We start from the raw sequence: 24072 nt of genomic DNA on the forward strand, positions 1-24072 counted from the left end.
AAATGAAACTAAAAGGAAAATTTAGATGAGTACATTCTGCTTAGGTTGGAATTTTGGCTCAGACACAAGAGTTAACACTCCTAGTCTTGCAAAAGGAAAAGATACTGAAAATGAAAGTATCTCTTCTACTTCAAAGCTGAAAATCTGTCCACTTCTTTAACATGTTTCTGTTCTCTGGGAAATTTTATTTCTCTGTACCCATTCATGAAGGGGAAATCTTTGGTCCTCGCTATGCCATTCACTGACGAGACCTGAGGCTCTACCAGTATGATCTAGTACCTGCGGTGTAAAACTAGTTAAATTTCTAATTCCTCTCCGGCTGCTTGCCAATTTTTCTTTGTCTTAGGAGCAATTATTAACATTTATATTTTATCTTGATTCTCTTTATCAATATCCGTATTTACATACAGAATCCTTAAACAGATTATCATACTCTTTTCAGTGTTATCTAAGAGGTGTGTTGCTGTACTACAGTTCTAAAATTTTCCAGACACACTATTAATAAAATGCCTGAACTTAAAATAGGTACTATGCAAAACTCGCATAACTGGAACACCTATAAAATGCCCTGTAAACAGCTGCCCTACATCTGAGCTGCCAGTGGATTAATGAAGTTCTAGAGTTAATTTCCATTTATCAGGTAAGATTTAGTGATACTGCCAATACTCATTTCTCTTCTTCTCTGCTGTGCCTTGTCAAGACACTGCATGTGGAGGAGCAGGAGCTAAGACAAGAACTGGAAACCTTTCCTTCACGTGGGAAGGTGCCCTGCTAAAATACTGCTTATTGAACCTGACAGTGAGCGTATAAACATTAGAGGGAGTGCTCACACATGGACTCTCAACCGAGGGGAGGACAAGGCGGTGAAAGTCAGAGCTATTACAAGACAAATGCAAATTAAAGACACTGTTTTTAATCTCCAGGATAGTAAAATACTTTTGAGAGCTCCCAGTCTTTGGGGGAAGAGGGAAGTAGAGAAGGGGATAGGGGGGCAGTAAACTCTACTGAGACTTCTCTTACGGTTTGTATCACCTTTTTTGGGAAAATCATTCTAAGAAAAAAAAAAAACAACAACAGAGGAGTTTGAAACTAACAGAAAAGCACTTGCTAAAAGGTAGCTTGCTCTTTGTAAAACTTCCCATGAGGCCTGAAAAAGCACCCTAAGCATACACTTTACCAGACAGTTTTGCATATGAAATGCTGTTTGTTTCAGAAACAGTAGTGTGTTTTTACCAGGGGGGTTATTCCTGTCGATTGTCCCCCGATTACTGATCTGTGAGAAGCAAAAAAAAAAAAAAAGAAGTCAGGGCCACCACAAAGATATAAGCGTAACTATTAAAGTTCATGGGGTTTTCTACATTCCTCCTCCTTACCCTGAAACTTCAACCCTTGAGTAAATGCTGCCATATATATTTCCTTTGTTTGACTGTCTGGTGGGCCACCTGGAAAGCATCAGTGCTCTAAGAAGAAAACTGCTATTGTTTATGGGGAATTTCCTTAAAACAAAATCGTGCTGCCCATTACCATTTCCCAGAAAGGTATATTGTTCTATCACCACCCATATCAAATTCAAGTGCAGAGACATGTCTACGGTACGTGCAGCAGCTCAGATAGGCTGGGCTGTTGCAATCCTTTTGCAATCCTGTGCAGAAAACAGAACGTTAACACTGGCATGCTGCTCCCACGCCCTCCCCTTCTCGGGCTTTACATTAACTCAGTGACACCCTGCTAGGCACAAGGTTTATTTACACAACACAAAGTCTCAAGAGGAACCTTTGTTCCACTGCAATGTTGACAAGGCTTATGAAGCACTAGTGACTATAGTAAAGGTGTCTTAAGACTCAACTGAGGACCACGTATGAATGAAATGTTTTGAAACTCGCTTGATCGAGTTTCCAGCTGCAGCACAATACTTTTAGCCAGAAGCCACTGGGACAAACTAGGGAAGGTCCTGGCTTCCACGGAGACCAGTGAATTGCAGTAACACAGTGGTTCCACGAGGACTTTAATGCAGGATATGCTGGTGACAGCCTGAAAAGAAGCAAATGCCTCTCTCCCCAGCCATTCAGGTTTTTCGCTAGGATAGTTTTGAACGGGATGTATTTCCCAACACACTTCACCTCACGGCTGTGTCAGCACAAGGGAGGGGACAGCGTGGGAGCAGGAAGAGGGCAGGACTCCCTCTTATGTCAGCAGCGCCGGCTGAAAGCACTTGGGGAACTAACGACATCGTAATTTGTGCTGATTTATGTCTGCTAAAAAGTACTTCTTACTTGTCCTTAAAAATGATTGCTAGATGTATAGCATTTTAAAACGTAACATACATGTAAAAACAGGCAAGAAAGCTTCGGTGCACATTTATTGGATGGAAGTGTCCAAGGGGGGCTGTAAGCTTCACTTCCTTGGGACTGGCAATACCCATTCCTGCGAGGAGGGAATGGCTGCTGCACTCCCCCTCTTCCCCAAGGGCTGGGTAATACAAATGAGTTCCTGTATTTCACCTGACCGTCTTCTTGTCAAAGTTTTGGACTAAATATCAAGGCTTTTTCTTCAAAGAAACTATCTGTGATTCTGGAGAGGTGCTTATCGCTGTGCCTCAGCTTCCCCCTTCTGGGAAGCCAACATGTAATACTTCCTCCTACACAGCATTTTTGACATTCACAACTTCAAACCATTGTCGGAGCCTCTCACAGCAGAGACTCTAAATGTAAAGGAAAACAAACAAACAAACTCACATCATGTCCAAAAAAGCAAGCCGATAGCAACGCAGATATTTGGTCAAATGTCAGAGAGTAACCAGAGAGTGAAAATGGCATAAACCTAAGTGCCAGTATATGCTCTACACAGTCCTGGGTCTGATTCAAAAGGCACTACAAGGCTGATGAACCAGTAAAAATGTCAATGGTTGATATCTGAAAAGCAAATGGGGCCAGTAACAAATATTTTATACCAATAAGTTAATCCTAGATCTTTTTTTTGGATGAAATCCCATTCTTTTTCTGTACCTTTATCCTTAATGCATGTTTTAAAATTAAAATACTTCATACCACTTAAATAGCATTTATTCTCCACAGATCTGCACACTTTTCTAGAACTTCAGTCTCATTATCCCCATTTTACAGGCAGGGAAACCAAACCACACAGATGCAAAAAGTGATTACGGGTCATTCAGCATGGAGGAAAACCAGGCAAGACTGCAGTTATATCCCATTTGAGTTTATTCTGTTCTCCTGTTTTTCTCTACTGCCATACAGAAAATAAGATTATTTCTCATTATACTCACAAGGTTACATTAAAGAGGTTAACAAATTTTCACTTCACTTCATACATTCTCTTGGTTCTCTTGAAGGGATATATATTCCCCACAACTACTGTTATAGGGTAAGGTAAACACTTTACAGACCAATAACATAAATGTGAAATACACCACTGTTCTTATTAATATTTATGTAATCATCTAGGGCTGAAATCGGCTATCATTGAATTGACCTCAGATCTTTGACATAAATGCCTATTTGAAGCACCTGGCAATGGGCTGTAAGCATCCACACCCAGAACTGCTTTGTCCGGGCTTGCAGTTTTGCCAGCCACACACCTTTTCCTATCCTGACTGTAAGGAACGCAGTAACTGGAAAACATCAGCACAAAACATGCTTATTTAGAACAAGGCTACATTGTACCATTAACTCTAACAACATGAGTGCTTAATCCCTCTCACATGACTTACCTGAGTCCACAGCCCATTCTCAGCTGAACAGAAGCCTCTCCAAATATGTGCACACTGCAACTGGTACCCAGATCTCTAAATACCATACAGCCATTTTTGGAATGTCTTTCTAGTAGTGCTGCCTAAATTTTTTTTTTTTTTTTTTTTTTTTTAAAAAAAAGGTAAATTTTTAAAAGCTGCATTTCAATTCGCAGCCATCACAGCCCTTAGGCCTTCAGCTTTATTATTGTCCTTTTATCATAGATATTTTCCTTGATCTCATGAACTTGTTTCTAATATATTCAAATGTTATGGATTTTTACATATTTTACATGTTCTCTAAAGTCTGACTAAACAGTTCTGTGAGCTGACCAACGCGTCTGCCAAATGCCGTGCCAGCTGTTGGTGCAGCACTTCCTATAGCACATATGTGAACAGTGCTCCTGAAAAAACAAGATCTCGGGTAGGGATCAATACTGATTGTGGACTCTCTCCTTCCTTCTGAAACAAGGGGACGTACAGACACTGCAGTGTTGGCAACTGCATACAACTTGTACCAAAGACAAGAGGAAAGAACAGCAATTTTGAGGGTTTCAAGTATCCTGGTTCTTCTCCTGTGGAAGTCCTAAGGGGCTGCTGTGGACAAGACCAGGACATTCCCATCCCACAGGGGGACAGGGCTGCCCAGACCAGTGGGGAGCAGCCACGCAGTCACTGGGTGATATTTCAGCTGTAATCAGAGATCAGGTTTATTATTAATCAGATGTGATAAAGGAAGAGTAGCATTTTAGTAGCATCTTCTCCAAAACTGAAGTCTTTAAGTCTCCTTGTGCTTTGAGGTATCATCCTATCCAGGCCGTGCCCTTTCCTCCCTACAATGCCATCCTTGACTATTTGGTAACCCTAAGTGCTCCCACATTGTGACTCCAACACAAATGACTTGTCATCCAGGGTGGATGTTTGCATTTGCATGTCATCAGCAGGCACTCTGTAAACTTCCCCACAGGCTCCGCCACTATAATCCCTGGGAAGGAGCAACCTGCAGGACCTACTTTCACTGTTGAATGCTTTCTCTGTTTATTGCCACCACTGTCAGAAACATTACTGGAATTCAGACAGGTGTCCCTACATCTGCCACCAACCACTGGTGACATTCAGTAACAGAAACTCCCTGTCCACATCCAAGCCTGAACCCACAGCACAGAGAAGGAAAGCTTGATTGCTCACTGGAAATCCCTCATCTCTGTGGTGTTTTACACTAGGCTTTTTTGGTCTCATGCAGACTTGCTTCCTTTCCTTCTCCTGTTGCAAGCGCTGCTTTATCCCAGGTTGCCAGAAGCCTACTGTTCCAACAGCTGCTAAGATAGAGTGAGGTGTCAACTTTGACAGGATGCCAGATTTTTTATTAATTAAAAATCCAAGCATTTTGTATCCATCCCAAGACCCTAATCACAACCAAGCTATTTTACCAAGGGCTCTGAATGGTTAAATCCAGTTATTCTGAAGCTTTCAGTCACAACTGGCAGTCATAAATCAATGTATTTTGTTGCCACTACTTACTTTAATACATGTTTATTCACGCATCAAAGTGCCAGAAAGCTACCTTCAGTTCTCCACAGTGAAACTGCAATGTCTGAACAAATGCACACTTCCAGAGGGATCTTTGTCCTCAAACACAGTAAATATCTTTTTGAAGGTGTTCTTCTGTCTCCCCACCACTCCGCATTAATATGCTTCTACTAGTATGGTACATTTTTTCATGCTGTCAGCTCACAATGCTGAGTGCAGCCGTCTGCTTCCCATATGCCACACGTCCTCCAGTGCCTCCTCTGCTCCTTACCCTTGCTCTTTGGGCTCCCGCCATGGATCAACTGTTATTCTGCCAGCCCTCTTCATGCACAGAGGATTTTTCTGACTCTAAGCTCCACAGAATGGGAACTTTGCCTATTTCTCTGTTTCTTGGAGCACAAGGTATGCTATGGCAAAGAAATAATGAACACAGAGACATTAATGGTGTGACATTTAGATTTTTAACACCGTAAAAAGCACGGGGAGCAAGGCTTCGGGGTTCCGTTCAGACTCCTCTCTAGACAATTTAGTTAACTTCTATTTAGTCAAGTTTTTTATCAAAAATTATACAATATACACAGTTGTTCAAACAAAAACATATAGTTCATTACTTATTTGAAAACCTACTTCTGAACACTTGCAGTGACCACCGAAATCCCCTATAAAGCTAGCTGGGAATGGGAAAAATAATAGTGAGAAATCTAGTATAACTAACTATTGGGTAAAGAGGAGACCACTCTACCATCCTATCTGCCTTAGAGACAATCAAATCTTTCATTCATATGTTGCACATAAACATCCAGGGTTTGAATTGCTCGGACAGCATTCTAAAGAAAACGGAAAATGTTTTTAGTGGTTCCTTCCTTACTTCTGCAGCCTTTCTCTGTGTTCCGAGTCACTCTTCCTGTCCTGCCTCAGAGGTAACCCAACAGGTCTTGCAAAGTCTCCTAACTTTGCCCCACCTCCATCACTCACAATCTTGCCTCTCTAACCAACTCATTTTCCTCCATTCCACAAACGATTAGTTTCAAAGAAATCCAGAGATTAATTAAAATGATTGGTGGGATGAGTAGGTGAGGGGGACAGGCTAAAGGGCTTGACAAGAAGAAAGATGAAAAGGACTAAACGCGTACAGCTTGGTTATGAGATGACTAATTGAGGGTGGAGGAGATGGACATGATATTCTTTTACAAGTGCCTATAGTTCTGAGGAACCTTTTTCATGTGCAAACTGAAGACTAGCACAAGACTAGTGCTCAGTCTTCTTATACAGATTTGGTTCCAGGGTCCTTTACTTCAAGCTGTGAGTCCCACTGTTCCTCCAGCCAATGCATTCCCACCCTTCTCTTGTATGCTCAATTTTTTTGTTTGTTTTTTTTCAGCTCAGCTTTCAGCCACATTTAGTTCCTGGATTTCTACCTGGCCACAAGAGCCCTACTGGGAGAAAAGAGCAAAAGGAGAGGCCACGGAAGCTGGGGGTGGATGATGTGGCACTTGTTTGCCACACCTCTGCTGCGCTGCAGACTGAGGTGGACTTGAGCCGACTACGAAAACACACCTTGAGGAAACAGGGAGGAACTGGGAGCAAGAATACCCATGAATTATTTTACCTCCACTTGGCCCAAGGAAACGCTGCTCCCTGTGTCCTCTCACCCCAGCTTCTTTTATTATACTCTGATGTAGTAATTAGAATACTTGCTCCTTCTGACTCTTCCAACTCTTGCCTCCCTCAACTGCGGACACCTGCTCTATAGTAATTCCTTAAGCAAGTGAAAAGCAGTATGAGAAGATCCAGTAATTCCTACTCTTATTCACTTCATGCAGAGGTGAAGCAGAATGTCACATTTGAAAGCATGAACTCAGGGGAAAAAATAAGAAAAAAATCTATATAATGAAAATAATTGTCTACATAAAAAAATACTGTGGAAACATCTCTGATGAGGGGAAAAAGCAAGATGGTATAATAGATCTAAGTTTAAAAGAAAAACTATGGAAACAAGCATTTTATTTCTGTGAGCATTGCTTCCAACATAAAAGAGCAGAAACTGTGATTGATCTTTTATTGTTTGTTGTTTGTTTGTTTGTTTTGTTTTGTTTTAGTTTGGGGTTTGGTTGTTTTTTGGTTCTGGTTGGGGTTTTTCATGTGTGGGTTTTTTTCTTTCTTTTTCAAATGGTCTAGAAATAAGCCAAAAGCATTTTTGATACAGGAGTAAAACAAAATAACAAACCCATTTATTCCTGGACCCCAAATACAATTTAGATGGATGAGGTATGTACAAGAAATTTTAATTTGTCCCTGAAAAGCCATTTAATTATTCAGATTATCTGACCGCCTCAGTCAGCCTTGTATTGATTGATTAGAGAACTTTATCAATCAAAATCTACATTACTGCTGCTCAGAGCATCTGCCTCTCACGGCAACAGAGGTATATAGTTCATTTCCAATCCCTACCCACAAGTTAGTTTATTGAGACATGTAAATGGCTCTGGTTTATAAATGGGTCAGTAAGTGTTCTTTCTTACTGCTAAAGGAGTATTTACTTAAGGACATCAGGAAAGGGGAAAAAAAGCCCTAGAGTAATAGCTGTTTAATAAATCAGGGCATAGTCACCAAAATTCCCAGTTCCTTGGCTAATGGCCATGAAGGATCACGGTCTCTGTATTCACAGGGCCCACTACGGGGAAGAACCCAGGGCTGAAATCTCAGCTGAGACCTCTGTAACCACCCACTCACCGGTCAGTCCTGAATTAGGAACAGAGAGATAGAAAATCCCCTCAGAGCAGCAAAGAGCATTTGTCTTTCATTTCAGAGCTCTCCTGCTACGCACAACCTTCATGACCAGCTTGACTGTCTATTGCCAGCCTCAACCAAATAACCTCCAAGTGAGCAGCAATTAACACAATGAGTGGACTGATGGGTGGCCCCTATAGCTACAGGCCCCAGCAGCAACATGTCTCTGGCAAACTGGAATGTCTAGTCCTGAAACTCCACCTCTGTTCAAGGAAGGAAGTAGAAAACTGAAATGGGCAGATTTAAAAAAATATAAAAAATAATAATAATAAAAAGTTAATATCACCAGCCTGATCCAACACTCACTGAAGCTAATGAAAAACCTGCATTGATATCGGTGGGGCTGAACTGGACAGACCACAAGGGCAAATTTTTCTAGGTTACACAAATACATATTAAATGGAGTGGTTAAGGCTACACTGACCATGTTCCTTATAGTCTGAACTCGGCTTTCTAGTACAAAAGAAACAATGCAGGAACACCAAAAAAAGATAAAACAAAACAAAATAACTCTAAGAAATTAAATATGTCAACAATTAGCCAGAACAAATTTAATTAGTATTATTTGTCTACACAAAAAACTGACTAAAGCAAATTATTTGCATGGCTTGCTATGTAACATAAAACCAGGATATTTTTGGCTTAATTTTAAAATAATTTTTATTTAACAATAAGAACTTCCACACAGCAAACTACGTAAAATTCATGTATTGTATTTCTCCAGAATTTCTTCCTTGCATAGACAAGCCCTTTATAAACGTCAAACTGCATGCTGACACAACAGAGACTGATCATTTACAGACTATCTTAGGGGAGTTTTAACGCAGCAAGGGCCAACACATCAGGTCTGACTAGATATCCCATCTCGGCCAGGAGCCACGGGTGGATACCTGGAGAGACAAACAAACCCAGGGCAGCACTCAGCAGTTTCACCTCGGGATGCTCTCCCAGGCACAAGCCATTTGCAGCTTTAGGATTTCCAGAGCCAGAGATGCACTGTGTTCGATAGCCCTTAAGTGACTTCTGTGAATTCATCTAATCACTTTAAAATCCCTCAGTCCACACAGCACTCTTGCCAAGGAGTTCCACCGCTTAACTACAATTCTGTGGAGACATTTGTCTTGTTTGTTCTGAACCTGCCAGTTTCATTTGATGTCCCTTGGCTCGTGTGCCAGAAGAGTCAGGCACTGGCCTCTATTTATCTTGTATGTAAAGATTAAAAAGGAGTTAAACAACTCCTTATAGCACTCACTGCATTTATGAATTTTAGAGACTTTTTTGTGCATATGCAGTAACCTACTGCTGCTTGGCAAAGCTATTTGCCACAGAAGGTACAGCAGCAGTGGAGTATTTTGAGTTACCCGCAACACAGACAGGTGCTGCCTACGTGAAGGCTGTGTGTAGACCAACAGCACACAGTGACCCCACCTGCCAGCCAAAACCTTGTATTTTGTGCCACAGACTGTTCACACAAAGGTGCAAAGAAGCACATGTATTATTTGCATAATTCCAGTTAGCACATGAAATAGCACCAGTGCTCACCATGTGGTCAAATGAAGTCAGGTGGGAACAGCAGAGGGAAATTGAGAATGAAAAAAAAAAAATCAACAACTTCAAACAGGGGAGCTGGACCTTCACTTCTCTTTCACAGCTGCTTGTGTTTCTGTTTGCTTCCTATACTGTAACTGGTAATTATGTCATTATGTCTAGGGAAAAATAGCACTGGAGAATTTGAAAGTGCTTTTTCAAACCTAGACGTAAATTTGTCAGCCTCACATATTGTAAAAACAGACCAAACTCGATAGACCAAGTTCTTCACTGACATAAAAAGTGGGACCACCCAAAACCAGCAGGTACCAGCTTTGTGTTGTCGCAAGTGCAAGCAGCACTTGTTGCACTCTTGGCAACACGATACAAAAGTTCACCTGCTCAGTCCCTATTCTACCTATATTGTCACCGCCTGTCCTTAAATAGCTGCTGCACTTTACTCCAGAGGCAGCTGCACGTCAGCATTCACAAATTCACAACCTCCCATAGAAAAGGGTGTGTGCAGGGCAAGGTGAGGAGGGGGAAGGTAAGAAAAACAAACCCAGACAGTCAGGCACACCCTTTTATTAGAGAGATGTACTACACTGATGCATCCGACGTTCAGCGCAGAGCAGTCACAGTGAACCAGAGATCACCCATCTGTTGCTCCGAGTGAACATGCCAGCACAGACTTTTCTCCTCAACCAGGATCCTTCAACTCCAGCCTTTATTTTCCCTGCCGGCTAACCCGTACTTCCACAGTAATACCAGGGCACTCGTTCTAAAGTTAGGCCGTCGCTGTCCTCTCCCCTTGGAGGACGACTTTAGAGAAACCCATCTGGAACCAGATTTTTTCCTGTCAAGTTTTATTTCCCCTCTCTGTTGTCCTGACACACTTTCGAGGCCGGGAATTCTCAAAGCCGATCACTATAATGGCAAAGCCCTGCTCTGCGCACACCCCCACAGCGATCAGGCGGTATCGGACGAAACCCGCAACACCCAGCCCCGCGGCTCCCGTTGGGCTGAGGGTCCCGCAGGGCCCGGGAGGCCCTCAGCCCTGCGGGAAGGCGGCTGAGCGCCCTCCGCAAGGCCGGCGGCGCTGGCGGTGCTCCGGGAGCCGGGACGCCCTTCCCACACGCCGGGGCTCCCCCGACAGCCGTCGTCCCCAGCTCGAAAGATGCCGCGGGCGCAGCCTCGGCCGCCGCCAGCCTCGGGCACACCCGGCCGGGGGACCGGGAGGCGCTGGGGCCCTCGGCGGGACGGGCGCGTGGGCGGGGGCCGCCCCGCGGCGGTTGGTGCCCGCCCTGGCCCCAGCACCACCCCCGGCTCTGCCTGGAAGCCGCACGGGCGGCGGGACCGCGGCGAAGAGGGGAAATCACGTGAGGCCTCCCCCGGAGCACCACCTGAAGGGCCGTACCACCAGCGGCGGATGGGGGAGGAACAGCGGAGGACGACAGGTCGAAACACGTCGGCGCACGGCGGAACGCGGCCCGCCTCCAGCCTGTCGCAGGGACCGGCCGAAAACAAACAAACAGACGTGAAAACAAACAGAGGGAGGCAACGGCTTGCGGGCGACGGCCGCAGCGGAGCGAGGGGGCTGAGCGGCGCCCCCGCCCCTCCGGCGGGCTGTTGGTACGTGGCCGTTGAGGAGGCACCGCCAGCGGCCAACCCCGCTCGCGCTCTAGACGCGGTAACCAGATATTCAAAAACAATACGTCAGCCCACAATGCCCCGAGCGGCCGCCAGCATTACCTCATCCCACAAGGCCCCGCGCCGGCCCTGAGAAGCTTCTAGGGGCGGGGTGGCCATGGCGACCGGCTCCTATGCACCGGGCCCGGCCAGCGGCCCGCCTCCCCCGGGAGAGGCGGCGGCAGCCAATGGGGAGCCCGCGGGGTGACATCATGGGCTATTTTTAGCGGGCTCCCGGTCGCTGATAAGTGAAGGGCTGCACGCCGTGAGCGGGCTCAGAGCGCAGGGCGGGCAGGCGGCAACAGAGCGAATCCAGCCGCCGGGTGGAGGCGAGCGGAACGGGCACAGCGCGGCTGCGGTCAGCACGGCAGCGCGGGGCCGGGGAGGGCGCGCAGGAAGGCGGGGAAAGTACTCGCGGCAACTCGTGGCGCCGGAGCAGCGTCCCGACCCCGCGGCAGCAGCAACAGCAGCAGCAGGAGGGCGGCGAGGCGCCCAGCTGAAGTCCCGGGCCGCTGGGCCAGGCGGACTCCCAGCGCGGCGGCGGCAGGGACCGCGGGCCCGGCCCGCGCCGGGAGGACTCTCCGCGTCCGGCGAGAAGTAAGGCTCGGATTTCTCCTTCCTCCTTCCCTGCGCGGCCGGGAGGGTTCGGGTGGCCGCGCGGAGCGGAGCGCAAGCGGCGGCCGGGCAGCTTCTCCGCGCTGCCGCAGCTCCCGGCGCCACTCCGCGGACTGTGTTCTATGAGTGCAAAGATGGAGCCTACTTTCTACGAGGATGCCTTGAACGCCAGCTTCGTGCCGCCGGAGAGCGGCGGGTATGGATATAATAACGCCAAAGTGCTGAAGCAGAACATGACGCTGAACCTGTCCGACCCATCCAGCAACCTGAAGCCGCACCTGAGGAACAAGAACGCCGACATCCTCACGTCCCCCGACGTGGGACTCCTGAAACTGGCCTCGCCTGAACTGGAGCGGCTCATCATCCAGTCCAGCAACGGGTTAATCACCACCACGCCGACCCCGACGCAGTTCCTCTGCCCCAAAAACGTTACCGATGAGCAAGAGGGGTTCGCGGAAGGCTTTGTGAGAGCCCTGGCAGAACTGCACAACCAGAACACTATGCCCAGCGTCACCTCCGCTGCTCAACCTGTTAACAGCGGCATGGCACCTGTGTCTTCTATGGCCGGCAACAGCAGCTTCAACACGAATTTACACAGCGAGCCGCCAGTGTACGCCAATCTCAGCAACTTCAACCCCAACGCACTCAACTCTGCACCTAACTACAACACAAACAGCATGGGCTATGCACCTCAGCATCACATAAACCCCCAGATGCCGGTGCAGCATCCCAGGCTTCAGGCTTTAAAAGAAGAGCCTCAGACTGTACCTGAAATGCCAGGGGAAACTCCTCCCCTGTCCCCTATTGACATGGAGTCACAGGAGAGAATCAAAGCTGAGAGAAAACGTATGAGAAACAGAATTGCAGCATCCAAATGCCGGAAAAGGAAGTTGGAAAGGATTGCCAGGTTGGAAGAAAAAGTGAAAACTTTGAAAGCCCAGAACTCAGAGCTGGCATCCACTGCCAACATGCTCAGAGAACAGGTTGCACAGCTTAAGCAGAAGGTCATGAACCATGTCAACAGCGGGTGCCAGCTAATGCTAACACAACAGTTGCAAACATTTTGAAGAGACTGTCTTAAATGAGAACTGTGGTATAGCTAAAACAAAAAACCAAAAGTGGCAGATGCATAGAGCTGATGGGAAAAGCTGAAAGGCTGAGTCCTGCCTGTGCTCTGCAAAGCGCATGTGTGGAAAGACTGGCGAGCCTTCAGCTCGAGTTAGTGGTGAAGTGGCCAGCACCACTCTGAGAAGTGCTGTTCCTGCCCAGATGAGATGTCAGATCTTCGTTTAACATTGACCAAGACCTGCATGGACCTAACATTCGATGATCATTCAGTATTAAGGTTAAACTGCAATAGAAACTGTAGATTGCTTTATGTAGTATTCCTTAAAAAAAAAAAAAATTGTGGGAGGGAGGTTTGTGGGAGGCTGATAAACAAAAAAGAACTATTCTGCCTGCCTTCAAGTAAATTGTGTATGTACATATCTTTTTTTTATTTTATTTTATGAAAGTTGATAATTGTCAATAAACTACTTCATGACTTTGTAAGTTATTTTTATGTTGTTTATTTGGGCACTGCCCAGTATTGTTTGTAAATAAGAGGCTTTTTTTTTTTTTTAGCACTCTGAGTTTACCATTTGTAATAAAGTATAATTTTTTAATGTTTCTGTTTCTGGAAAAAAATCTAGAAGGTTCTATTATATTTAAGAAAAATAAAATAATTAAAATGCATTTCCCCCTCACATTTTTTTTTTATTAGTACCTGAGTTGGGAAAATGCTCTTTATGCTAAGTTCTAAAGGGTAAGGATTATGTTAGACTCACTCTGTAACTACAGGCATGTCCTGGAGAAGGAGAGGCCAGATCCTCATCACCAAACTAATACAACTTTTTGAATTGTTCTGAAGTTGTAGTTCCCCAATCATAACCTGAGTAGCTTGCTGGCCCTATTCTAGTGACCTGGTTTAGCCAGCTAATGTCAAACAGGTTGTAGAGTGGTAGAAAGGCAGTGTAAGAAATTGCTCCATAATTGGAGCAACTGGCTGCTTGACCTGGCATGCTTTCATGCTTTTTATTAAATTAATACCCTCAGGAAGATAAGGCAAGTGACTCTATTTAAAAAAAAAAAAAAAAGCGCTATAGACTTAAAAAATAGGAACATTTACCTTTATTCCTGTGTGTCTTCCCATGTAGGAGGTGATCTTTGTTTATGACAGTACTGCTGTCAACAGGAAAATAATTTTATAACCCTTTCCCTATCTTGATCCGTTCCCTTTTGGGTGTTACTCTGGGTTCTAAACTTTTCAGCAATTGAAAAGCTGTGAAAACTGAACCTAGTGCAACATGAAAAGTGCAGCTTGTTGAAAAACAGCAACTCCTGTTCCTTGTTTTCAGCAACTTTTTAAAAATAGCAACTTCTCTGGCACTTCCCCTGTATTTTTTAGAAAAATAATCTTGGTTTTTAGTGACACTATAAATATGTACCTTAGAAACTTGCTACTTAACTCATTGTGGGGGGGGGGAACAATTATACCAGGATTTTCAGCACTGTACCAAATTAATTTAGTTCAATAAGCATATATTTTAAAGGAGATCAGACATTTTCCTGCTTGCTGTCTAGAGCCAAACATCTAAGAGGAAATGGATGCTATCAAAAGACAGCCAGAAAATATTAGAAATTAGCTATTAGTAAATGCTAGTATTTTTAGAGTAGGCAGTCTTAAAAATGCGTTTTCTCTTTAGACTAGGAATAAGCATAATTTTAGCTGAAGTGAGAGTTTTATTTAAGGTCACTTCACAAGATTACATCAATGGAGATATATAAATACCTTTACTGTTACCAAAATGATATCCTGAAACTTGCAACTACTGTGGGTCACATCCTTACAGGAACCATAGAAGTATCTTTCCTCTAATTTTTTTTTTTTTTTTCCTACTCTCATATTATATGCATTTTATCATGAGGGGTTGTTTTAATCTTTAAAATACAATAATATGGTAATCTCCTTTCACATCATAATCCAAGTGTCAAGGTAGGCACTGTTTAGGTGGTGTTTGCTGCTGTCAGAGGAATACAACTGTAATAACACCAACCAAACAAAGGGTTACTAGGAGGATACTGTAGTTTGCCAAGAGTACATTCTGCTGATGTCAGCAACCCGGAAGGTAAGTTGATTTTGACCATATGTAGGAATAGACAGCAGAGGGATAATACACAGCATTGCTGGGTGTGGTTTTACAGGGATTTAGCAAGTGCCAACTAGCAAAATAAGCAGGGCAAGGAGATAAATTACATGCAAAGGTGCATGTTTAACTCCCAACAGTGCTGGGTTATGGAATTGATGTTACTAGCAAGCATTTTGCCTAATGACCTAATTACGTAAAAAATAAATACATTATATAAAATACTATGTTAATTAAACGCAGCTGAGTGACAGTCTGCTCCACCCTATCCTAATACGCACACAGAGACATTTAGCGTTGCAGTTATGTGTTTTCTCTCTCAAGGACGGCATTCTGTAGCACAGGCAAAGAAGTTACTGCGTAATAGCACAACTCATTAAGTGGGCATCCTCTAACGGGTTGGCTTCTGAGCCATGAGTTCCTTGACTTGGTCCAGCTCAGGAGGTACTGATGTCCAGTCACGTAACCTACCATTAAACAAGGCATTTTTTAGTGCCAGCGATACAGTTTCACAAGAAGAGAGGTGACTAAGCTGAACACTTTATTTGGTCCCACAGCTCGTTTGAGCCTCAGGCCTAAGACAAGGCAAAGTAAATTTATGTTCCCTCCACCTCCATCTGTTTTGTAAACAGTGTGGTGGGCTACAGAATAAAATTCAGCACTCTTCATATATTACTGGATCACTCAGTGATCCATATGCACAACTGTAATTAAAGACGTGCATGCATTTGTATGTGGTGAAATGCAAAGTTTTAATGGTTACTTAACTGCTGAGATTAAAATTGCTTAATGCATTATGTGCCTTACTACTATAAGGAATGGTCAGGTCTCTTTCAGATTCAGAGAGAAACTCTCTTTTTGTTGCCCCAGCTGTACTCACAAGGGAATATTTTGCAAATAACAGCATTGTGAACATGTATTTTGTTTGGCTGTGAGTGTTGTCAACGGATTCAGGAAGTGAAGTCAGAAAAGGCAGGGTTTCAAACAGGGCAGGCTACACAGAACTGCCTAGGCAAAGAGCCTCTAATCAGAACAACATGTTTGGGACACAGAAATATTAATTAGAATTTGGGTCTGTACTAAACCAAACAAAATCCTCACACTTGTATTCCATGAACAGAAGTGGGCTACAAGAGGGGTTTGGTCATGATGTCTCACTGAATAATTTTAAATCCAAAGTACTTGTCATTACAGAAATAACAGTAACAATCTAACTTATTCTAGGGTGGGAAAGAGTTACATACCAATAAGTTTCAGAACACAGTAGCAGTTACTAATAGACTCCCCATTCTTGAATTGCCTACGTTTCCTGACCTCAAAACACAGCACTTTACATATCAGTCTAAGGCAGCACATACCCATTTAACAATGAAGTCTGGAGACCAAGAGATGCCTTAGCTTTCCATTTTATAGGAAGTTGTCAAGAAATACAGACAGATAATATCCCTCCAAACCTATTGGAAAAAGAACTGACAGGTTTTTTTCCCATGCAGAAGCCTATGAAATCCATTCTGATAATTACTTTCTGAAAAAAAGTGTATAGGCCTTTCAATGAAGTACATTGCTGCATAAGCATTAATGATCTCACCCCACAACTCTGCTGGAAGCAAAGAATCTAACTTACAGACATGCAGGCTACTATACGTCAGGCTTACATCATTTATCTAGTATCGCACAGCACTTACGGACACTGCACAGTGGAGTGTGGAGCCTGAACCAGTGTCAAAATCAGAAGTTATAGAGCTGGATCCACACAGTGCTCTGCCTGAGCCAATAACCCTGACCTAGGCTCTGGGGTTATCAGTCCAGGTAGCATCACTGCATCGACTGTGGAGGTAGATGGACCAGCTCAGGCTTTAACAAGCTTGGGCATCGGTAGAGTGCACTGCAGAGTATGGTACCATGTCCATGAGAAGTACAAGGCAGAACTGAAAAAAAAAAATAATAACTATCTTTAATATGAAGCCTAGCGCTTTCTCTATTTTCCATCTCTTCCTCTCTAGCCCTGTCCCTAAGACTTAGGTGTAACAGTGTAGGGTTACCCACATCAGGAAACTAAAACCAGTTCAGGCAAAGCTCACTGTGTAGTAAAAAAAGGTTGCAAACATCATAAGCAAACACAAAACATTGCTGACAGGCAGATGGACAACAAGGAAATAATATTTGAAATAATCACATACACAAACCCATTATGAAACAGAATATATCTTAGTAACATCTAGCATTAGGCTAGGGACAGAAACAAGGTAGTATTAGCCTTCCAACCAAAGCAAAGAAAAATTCAAAATGAAGGTGGTTTGCTTTTTGAGACAGTAATACTTCCAGGAAAGCGCTTGTTCTTTAGAATTACACACACTGCCAACACCAGTGTCTGCACCCAAGGACTGGTGGCAATCCTAATTCTACACATATACGTTATTGTTGAGGCGACATTATAATATATCCTCTGAACAGAGAATGGTGCTTCTTACAAGAGAACTTGTAGAAAGTCATCATATAATTTACCATGAAAGCCTCTGACTACTTAAACAGTTTTAGAGTGGTTTTGCACAGCAGGGCCCTTTTTTCCAATTTTGCACATTATTCTTGGCAGTACATTTTTGTTAAGGAACAATGGAGCTACAAAAATCAAATTAGCTGTTCATCATGGTCCCTTCTGTCCTTAAATATTCTGAAATACTAGAAACACAGTTACAATGGGGAAGAATGCCTTTATAAAAAGTTGATTAAATATTGAAAGCACTGCTAATTTTCTTAGTTATGGAGTGACAACAGACATTAGGAGAAAACAAAACAAAAACCTAATTCACAAAAAATAATAAAGTGAGTGACCTATTTCTGAAATCCAATAAAGAACTTGATAGGTTATAACGGACCTGATCAATCCAAATCTCTACAAAATACCTAGAAACTAGCTCTGTAAACAAAAGTGGAGGAAGAACTAATATTTCTTTTCCTCAGTCTCACAATTATTTTTGAGCCTTGTATTCTCCAAGGAATCTTTAGGCTGATTCCTTAAACAAAAGCACCGATGACTTGGTAGAAATTCCTCTGAATTGTGAGCTTTGTTCTTTATTCTCTTTCAAATTAAAAAAAATTCCTGTGAAACCTGGCAGCATAACACCGAAGATGTGGGAAATAGGACACAATTCCAGCAGGTGGAGCTCAAAAGCAAACAGTCCTGGAACAAGCTGCACAGATGTCTGCAACAGGAGCTTTTGCTCAGATGGTATAGTAGCCAGAAAAGTCTTCAGATGAAAGTTGCTGTCATGCAAATGTACTAAAAAAGATTAACAGCTTCCCTGTTCCCCAATCCTGCATGATCTTAATCACGGAATAATCAGTTATTTCAGAGGACACTAAGGGTTCAAAAAACAGTGCCCACGGCTATTTTCCAGAATTCTCATCCACACGATTCACTAGTGGGCATGACTTTTAGATATCTGCTGTTGTCATGGAGGTAAGAAGTTTTGAATTGCCACTGAATGGGTTACCAGTAGGTTTAAAAGCATGGCTTAACACTACCAAAATTGGAGCCTACCTATTTGGAGTGATGTGATTCTCAAAGTTGCTGACCTCTGTGTCACTACAAATCAAAGCACCTTGGCAACTATGAAAATTTCATTTTCATTTGTGTCCAAAAGTAGTTCTAGAACTTTTAATGGTGTTAAAAATTGTGAGCTAGTGCATCTACCTCACAAGCTCTGATTCTTGTTTTATCTTCACCTTGAGAAGTCAAACACGTAAAGTTCCTTTTTAAATGAAGCCATAACATGTTAATGATATAGCTCAGGTTTTCTTCAGTTTTGACTCCTGACTCCTAAGTTATGTAGCTAGGTTAGGAGGCACCACAGGTTCTCCTTATCGTTAAAAGAAAAGCGCAGGCTTCTTCAGAGAGTGATTTGGGTAAACTAAATTGCTAGTTGGAAATGCCTATGCCTCAGCAGTCTACTTTTTTTAACTTAGGAGCCTCTAGTCAGATACGAAGAAAACAGAGTGTAATGATTACCTCATTAGAATCAGGAGACACCTCCTTCTACTAAACAGAAAAGTTCTGCAAATATCCACCACATTAGTGCTCAACAAATTTCTGTATGCAAAGTTTTACTGTACTGCATCATATATATATAATGTATGCTCTTTTTTTCCCTATACAAACACTAAGGTACTCCAAACATTAACTGTTCAAAACTCCTCAGAAGAAATAATTAAAACCAAGACTTACTATGAACCCTCTAGTGGTGCATCAGGGCCCTAATCAAGATATGATCTTTATCATGCTAAATAATTACCAAGTGTCTGACCCAAATACCTGAAGGGAAAATAAAGAACCCAAATTCTCAAGGCAAAATCCATCTCTAAGTTTTCTTGTTTGGCTTTGCTGTCATACAGATTGTCTGCCCTCTCTGCTTCCTCACTGAACCAAAGTATTTCTAAATATATTCTAATCATTTAACATCGTGCTTTTATATGCAAAATTACAAAAACCAAACCAAAACAAAACACCACAATATAAAACTGTGCACTAAGTATAGCTGACTTCAGTACTGACAGCACAGGTTACAGTTAGTCTGCAACAAGGTTCTGACCAAAGCTAGCCCTGGAAAAAGTTAAGAGCAAAGTTTCCTTCTTTAAATGATGGAATGTGAGCAGAATTTAATGGTCTTTGGTCAGGTTCCTTTGCCTTGAAGCAGAGACTTCTAAGATTTTCTATCTTAGCAGTGCAGTACTGCAGGTAGCAGCACATCTTTCTCTAATTTCCTACTACATTAGGCTGTGACCTGTGGAAAAGCAGGCTGTTTTTCCCTATGCAGATTTATCTGTGCTTTCAATATATTAACTTGGCTAGAGACTTCTGAATTTTAGTTCCCATTTCTTCTTTCTCCAAACCACCTAAGTATATTTAGGGAAGTGCCCCAACTAAGCTTCACAACTACTGACATTTTTTGCTTCTGTGTAATTTTGCGAAAGTAACAATAAAGTTGACTGATTTGATTCTTTCTCAAAATACTGATTGACAGTCACAAAAAAAGTAGTACAAGCCCAAAGGATGTCGGATATACCAGTTTTGGAAATCAGGCCACTGATAAATATTGGAAAGAAAACTTGTTTAAAAATCATACTATCTTATGTTGGGAAACAGGGATGTCAGAGTTTCCAGAGCAGAAAGAAAGAAAATGAGCAAGGGCAAAACACTTTGTCCCAAGGGACTTTTTTCTTATCAGGAATTTACTTAGGCTCATACCAAAGTTTTATTTGCATAAGAAAGTTACATGGCTCTAGCTCTTTAAAACTGATTGTTTCAAACTGGTACACAAGCATGCACAGTCTTACTTTACTGATTTTGATATATATTAGGTCGTTGGTGCATTACCTCGAGTAGCTTTAGCTGTGGTGTTTTGAGAAGCTACCAATAAAGCAGTTTAGGTTTATATGCCCATTTGCGGAGGGCAGCTGCTGAACAGTTGGCCAGTGCTGCTCCAAAGAGCAGCGCCTGGCTGCTCTACCGCCAGGCGAGCACTGACAGATCTGCCTCCTGGCCTATGGGGAGCTCAGCTTTGATGTGTGTAAGCATTTTTTTCACACCGGTGCCAGCCTGGGCAGCCACCTTTCCTCTCCTCCTTTGTCTCTTCCACCCCCTCACTTGTGCTGGTAGCACTTTTTGGAATATTGCAGAATACTTCTTTTAATCTGTATTGCTTCCCTTATTTGGTTAACTCCACAAGTCTACAAACACCTGAAATGATGTGGAGCAATAAGGGAGGTGGAACATAAATGCAGGTATGAGCAGTAGGGATGTGGCATCTTCTGAGAGAAATGCTCACCAGCAATCTTCAAATTACCAGAGATTGAGTCAGAACTTTTAAATTCATTCTTCCCAATTTAAACTACACTACTAAAATGCCTGGGCAGATTTTGCATCAGTTTCAATAATTTAATTTGAATTCACACTTTTGGTTAAACAAGCTCAACTTCCCATATGGACAAACCTATAAAACGTGGTTTGAGTTTCACAGTGAACATTTTTTCATGCACCCATTAACTTGAACAAGAACTGTGAGTCCTTAATATACCTGCTTATAAAACTGTTTATGTTAGATGACTAACTTTATGCATATATATTTAAAATTATTTAAGAGGGCAGTGAGGTTATTATTCAAAGTCTTATAAATGGAATATCTTGCACATGTTCCTGATATTGGCTTCCATGTCTGTTTTGAATTTACTCACAAAATACACCAGCACACCTCAAATTAGTTTCAAGCTATTTCCTTGCTCTCCTTTGTTTACTGTGTTATCATTCTTCTGTGCAGAAATTGCTTCTGTGTTTCTCACTGGACAGGAAATGCCAGATTGGCAATAAGAGAAAGGCTTGGGTTTTAACTTAATGTTAATTGTTGTTTCTTCCATGGTTATGTGCCCTGTGATGAATGTGGCAACTTGTTTAACAAAATGCTCTCACAGTTGCTATCTGTAATACCTATTTGCTACTATTATAGCAAAGCCACTTACATTTCCAATCCATCTCTAAAGGTAACAATGACAAAGTATGATGACAAAAGCAACAAAGCAATAAGCTCAGGAAAGCAAAGATCTTACAAAGTTATTCTTTTCCTGTTAAACAGCTCGATTCCCAAATCTGTTGCAAATTAGGAACACCAGCATCTCCAGTGAAGAATAATGCCTGCTGATCTTCCAAAGCCTTTCTAACGGTATTCTCTCATCATAGTCCCACACATTATTTTTCTGTAACCGCTGATCATGTGAAGTACAAGTGAGATCTACAGTGCAGAAGAGAAGTACTGAACTTAATTCTCCCTACTTCCAGGCAGTCCAGGTCTTGGCTTAAAAAACAAAACCAAAAAGCTCCAAACCAAAGAAGTATGTCTTGGCCTTAATCCTCTCTCTGGTTTGGATCTTCAGAATAATATTGACTTAACAGAGATCTACGCTCTGACTTAAATGACTGTATGACTCTCTGAGTCTACCCAATAATTCAGTAAGCTAAGGCAGTCTATTCCCTAACAGTCTATGAGTTGAAAAAGTGAAGTTTTATAAGCATAGGTCAAAACCAAACAGAAACTCTCCATGTAGCCAGTGAAAAATATAATTTTTGCCTATACAACCAAAAACGTTTATTTGTAATAATAAGGTTCCAAAAAACATACAAAGGGCTCTTGAAATTCCTAAGAAGAGTCAGAATAAAAGTAGAACTCTCGAATACTGAGAATTTTTAATGGCTTTCCATTACTTTTATTGTCATCCATCAGTATTTGCATAATCTAAAGCTTCTCACCTATGACCAATTACATAAAATGTATTCTGATTAATGTAATAAACCATGTTAAACAATATTTAAAGATTGTTGTACTTTGATCTAACCCTGGAATACTATGATTCACAGCATTACCAAAAAAACCCTATGATTCTTTAAGTTCATTTGCTCAATATATGCTTGCCATGCCTAACATCGCAAGCCTCATCCTAATCTTGAATTTAGCCATTATTTGATACCTTGTGCTCTGGGATTCCTTTCTTAAGTCTGAAAACTTAATTTAAGCCAGCTGCTCCACAATAACTCAACATGTGTGGGATTTTCCCACTAAATAAAAATGATAACAAGGAGGTGTTGTTTTTTGTTTTTGTTTTTTTTTTAAGAGATATAATATCTTTAGACAAAGAAAGTATCAAAGTTGGTTCACCCACGTAATACGAAAATGAACCTGTGCACCGCAGCTGTATTTGTTACTTTCATACCTTGACCGTGTTATGGTTTAGTTTACAAAGTTATGTTGCTTTTTTAGCCTTCCATTTTTACTGAGCTAAACAGTTTGATGCTGATGATTAACATGTGAATATTAACATATTTGCCCTTTCAGCATCATGGTCTGAGTCATTCTTTAAGGCAGTAGCACGCCGCTGGCACTGAAGTTCATGTCCTGTAAATCCTCCTCTGAGCACCATGATAGTGCCACTGCCATTCACACACTGCCATCACAGCAAATTGCTCTTCGTAGTAATCTGCTGGTGTATATACATACACATATGCATCTATAGAATGCTACCAGTGTATTATTAAAATACAGAAAACTTTTGCAGAGAAATACAGTTTTTCAGTATCATTTTGATCACAAGAAATTGGGAAATGGGTTCTATTAAAAAAAAAAAAAAAAGCACTGTCATGTCAGATGCAATAGCATGTAATGGGTTAAAAATCAATGCAGTATTTAAGAGTAACAGAATGTTTTCCTGTAAACTCCTTCTATGGTGTGATCTAGGGGAAGGTCCAATTTAAATGCTGGATGTTCATACAGGATTTCCTATGACTAATGCTGTCAGCATTCAAAACTTTTAATTTAAAATGTGGGTGTTCTGCACAGATAGGAAACCTACCATTTAAAATTTCTTATTCTAAAATGAATGAAAATTACTCTGATTTTCAGATTCATTTTCTGTGCATGGAATGATAGCACAAAATAAGGAAGTCACTAAGTGGCATATGCTGGGGTTGCCTGCCAAGCTCTTACACAAGGCTCGTATATCTGGATAGGATTCACAGGAAGCTTGTATAGGAAGGCCTTTTCCTTCCTTATTTTTGAAAAGCTTTGTTGGATGGAAATTATGCCAGTGAGTCAAAGAAGGGAAGGGGGAACAAACTGCCGTCCTGGTGGTTTTGATGCCAATCCATGCAAAACTGAAAATCACATCTAGATAAGATTAATGCAACCTGTTGTAAAATAAACTAACAAAAAAGCAAGCCTACAGAGCGCAAAAGCTGATTAACAGTGTTTGATTTAAAACATTCAAAAATAAAGTAATACAGGTACCAAACCAAAACAGCATGGGAAGTGCAAATCTTGAGATGTAATCTGCTATAATTAAGTTCAATTTGCCAGTATTTCTAGCAAGTTTGCCATGGCCATGTATGATCTGTAGTAGGTTTGCTCTGCATTCTATTGCAAGCTCTGGCTGTTTCAGATAAATTTTAAA

General features: G+C 42.1%; 2 protein-coding genes across 27 annotated transcripts in view; one reads left to right on the forward strand and one right to left on the reverse strand.

Annotated features, from left to right (window-relative positions):
• FGGY (FGGY carbohydrate kinase domain containing) overlaps positions 1-24072 on the reverse strand; it is a 309627-nt gene that overhangs the window by 271356 nt on the left and 14199 nt on the right. For 5 of the 26 annotated variants that reach the window (XM_065072027.1, XM_065072045.1, XM_065072041.1 and 2 more), the window contains one exon: positions 16767-17009. The exons of the other annotated variants lie outside the window; for them this stretch is intronic. The gene's annotated coding sequence lies outside the window, so the exon portion shown is untranslated. Of the gene's footprint in view, positions 1-16766; positions 17010-24072 lie in introns of those variants that run through there. 26 annotated transcript variants of the gene reach the window in all.
• JUN (Jun proto-oncogene, AP-1 transcription factor subunit) lies at positions 11407-13630 on the forward strand. Its single transcript, XM_005515947.4, has one exon. The coding sequence runs from the start codon at positions 12019-12021 to the stop codon at positions 12961-12963; it is 945 nt and encodes a 314-aa protein (XP_005516004.2). The 5' UTR covers positions 11407-12018; the 3' UTR covers positions 12964-13630.

Source organism: Columba livia, chromosome 8 (genome assembly GCF_036013475.1).
Source record: "Columba livia isolate bColLiv1 breed racing homer chromosome 8, bColLiv1.pat.W.v2, whole genome shotgun sequence".
NCBI classification, from domain to species: domain Eukaryota; kingdom Metazoa; phylum Chordata; class Aves; order Columbiformes; family Columbidae; genus Columba; species Columba livia.

Excerpts from the sequence above, each read along its gene's own strand:
- JUN (XM_005515947.4), top strand. The coding sequence starts at position 12,019 with ATGAGTGCAAAGATGGAGCCTACTTTCTACGAGGATGCCTTGAACGCC.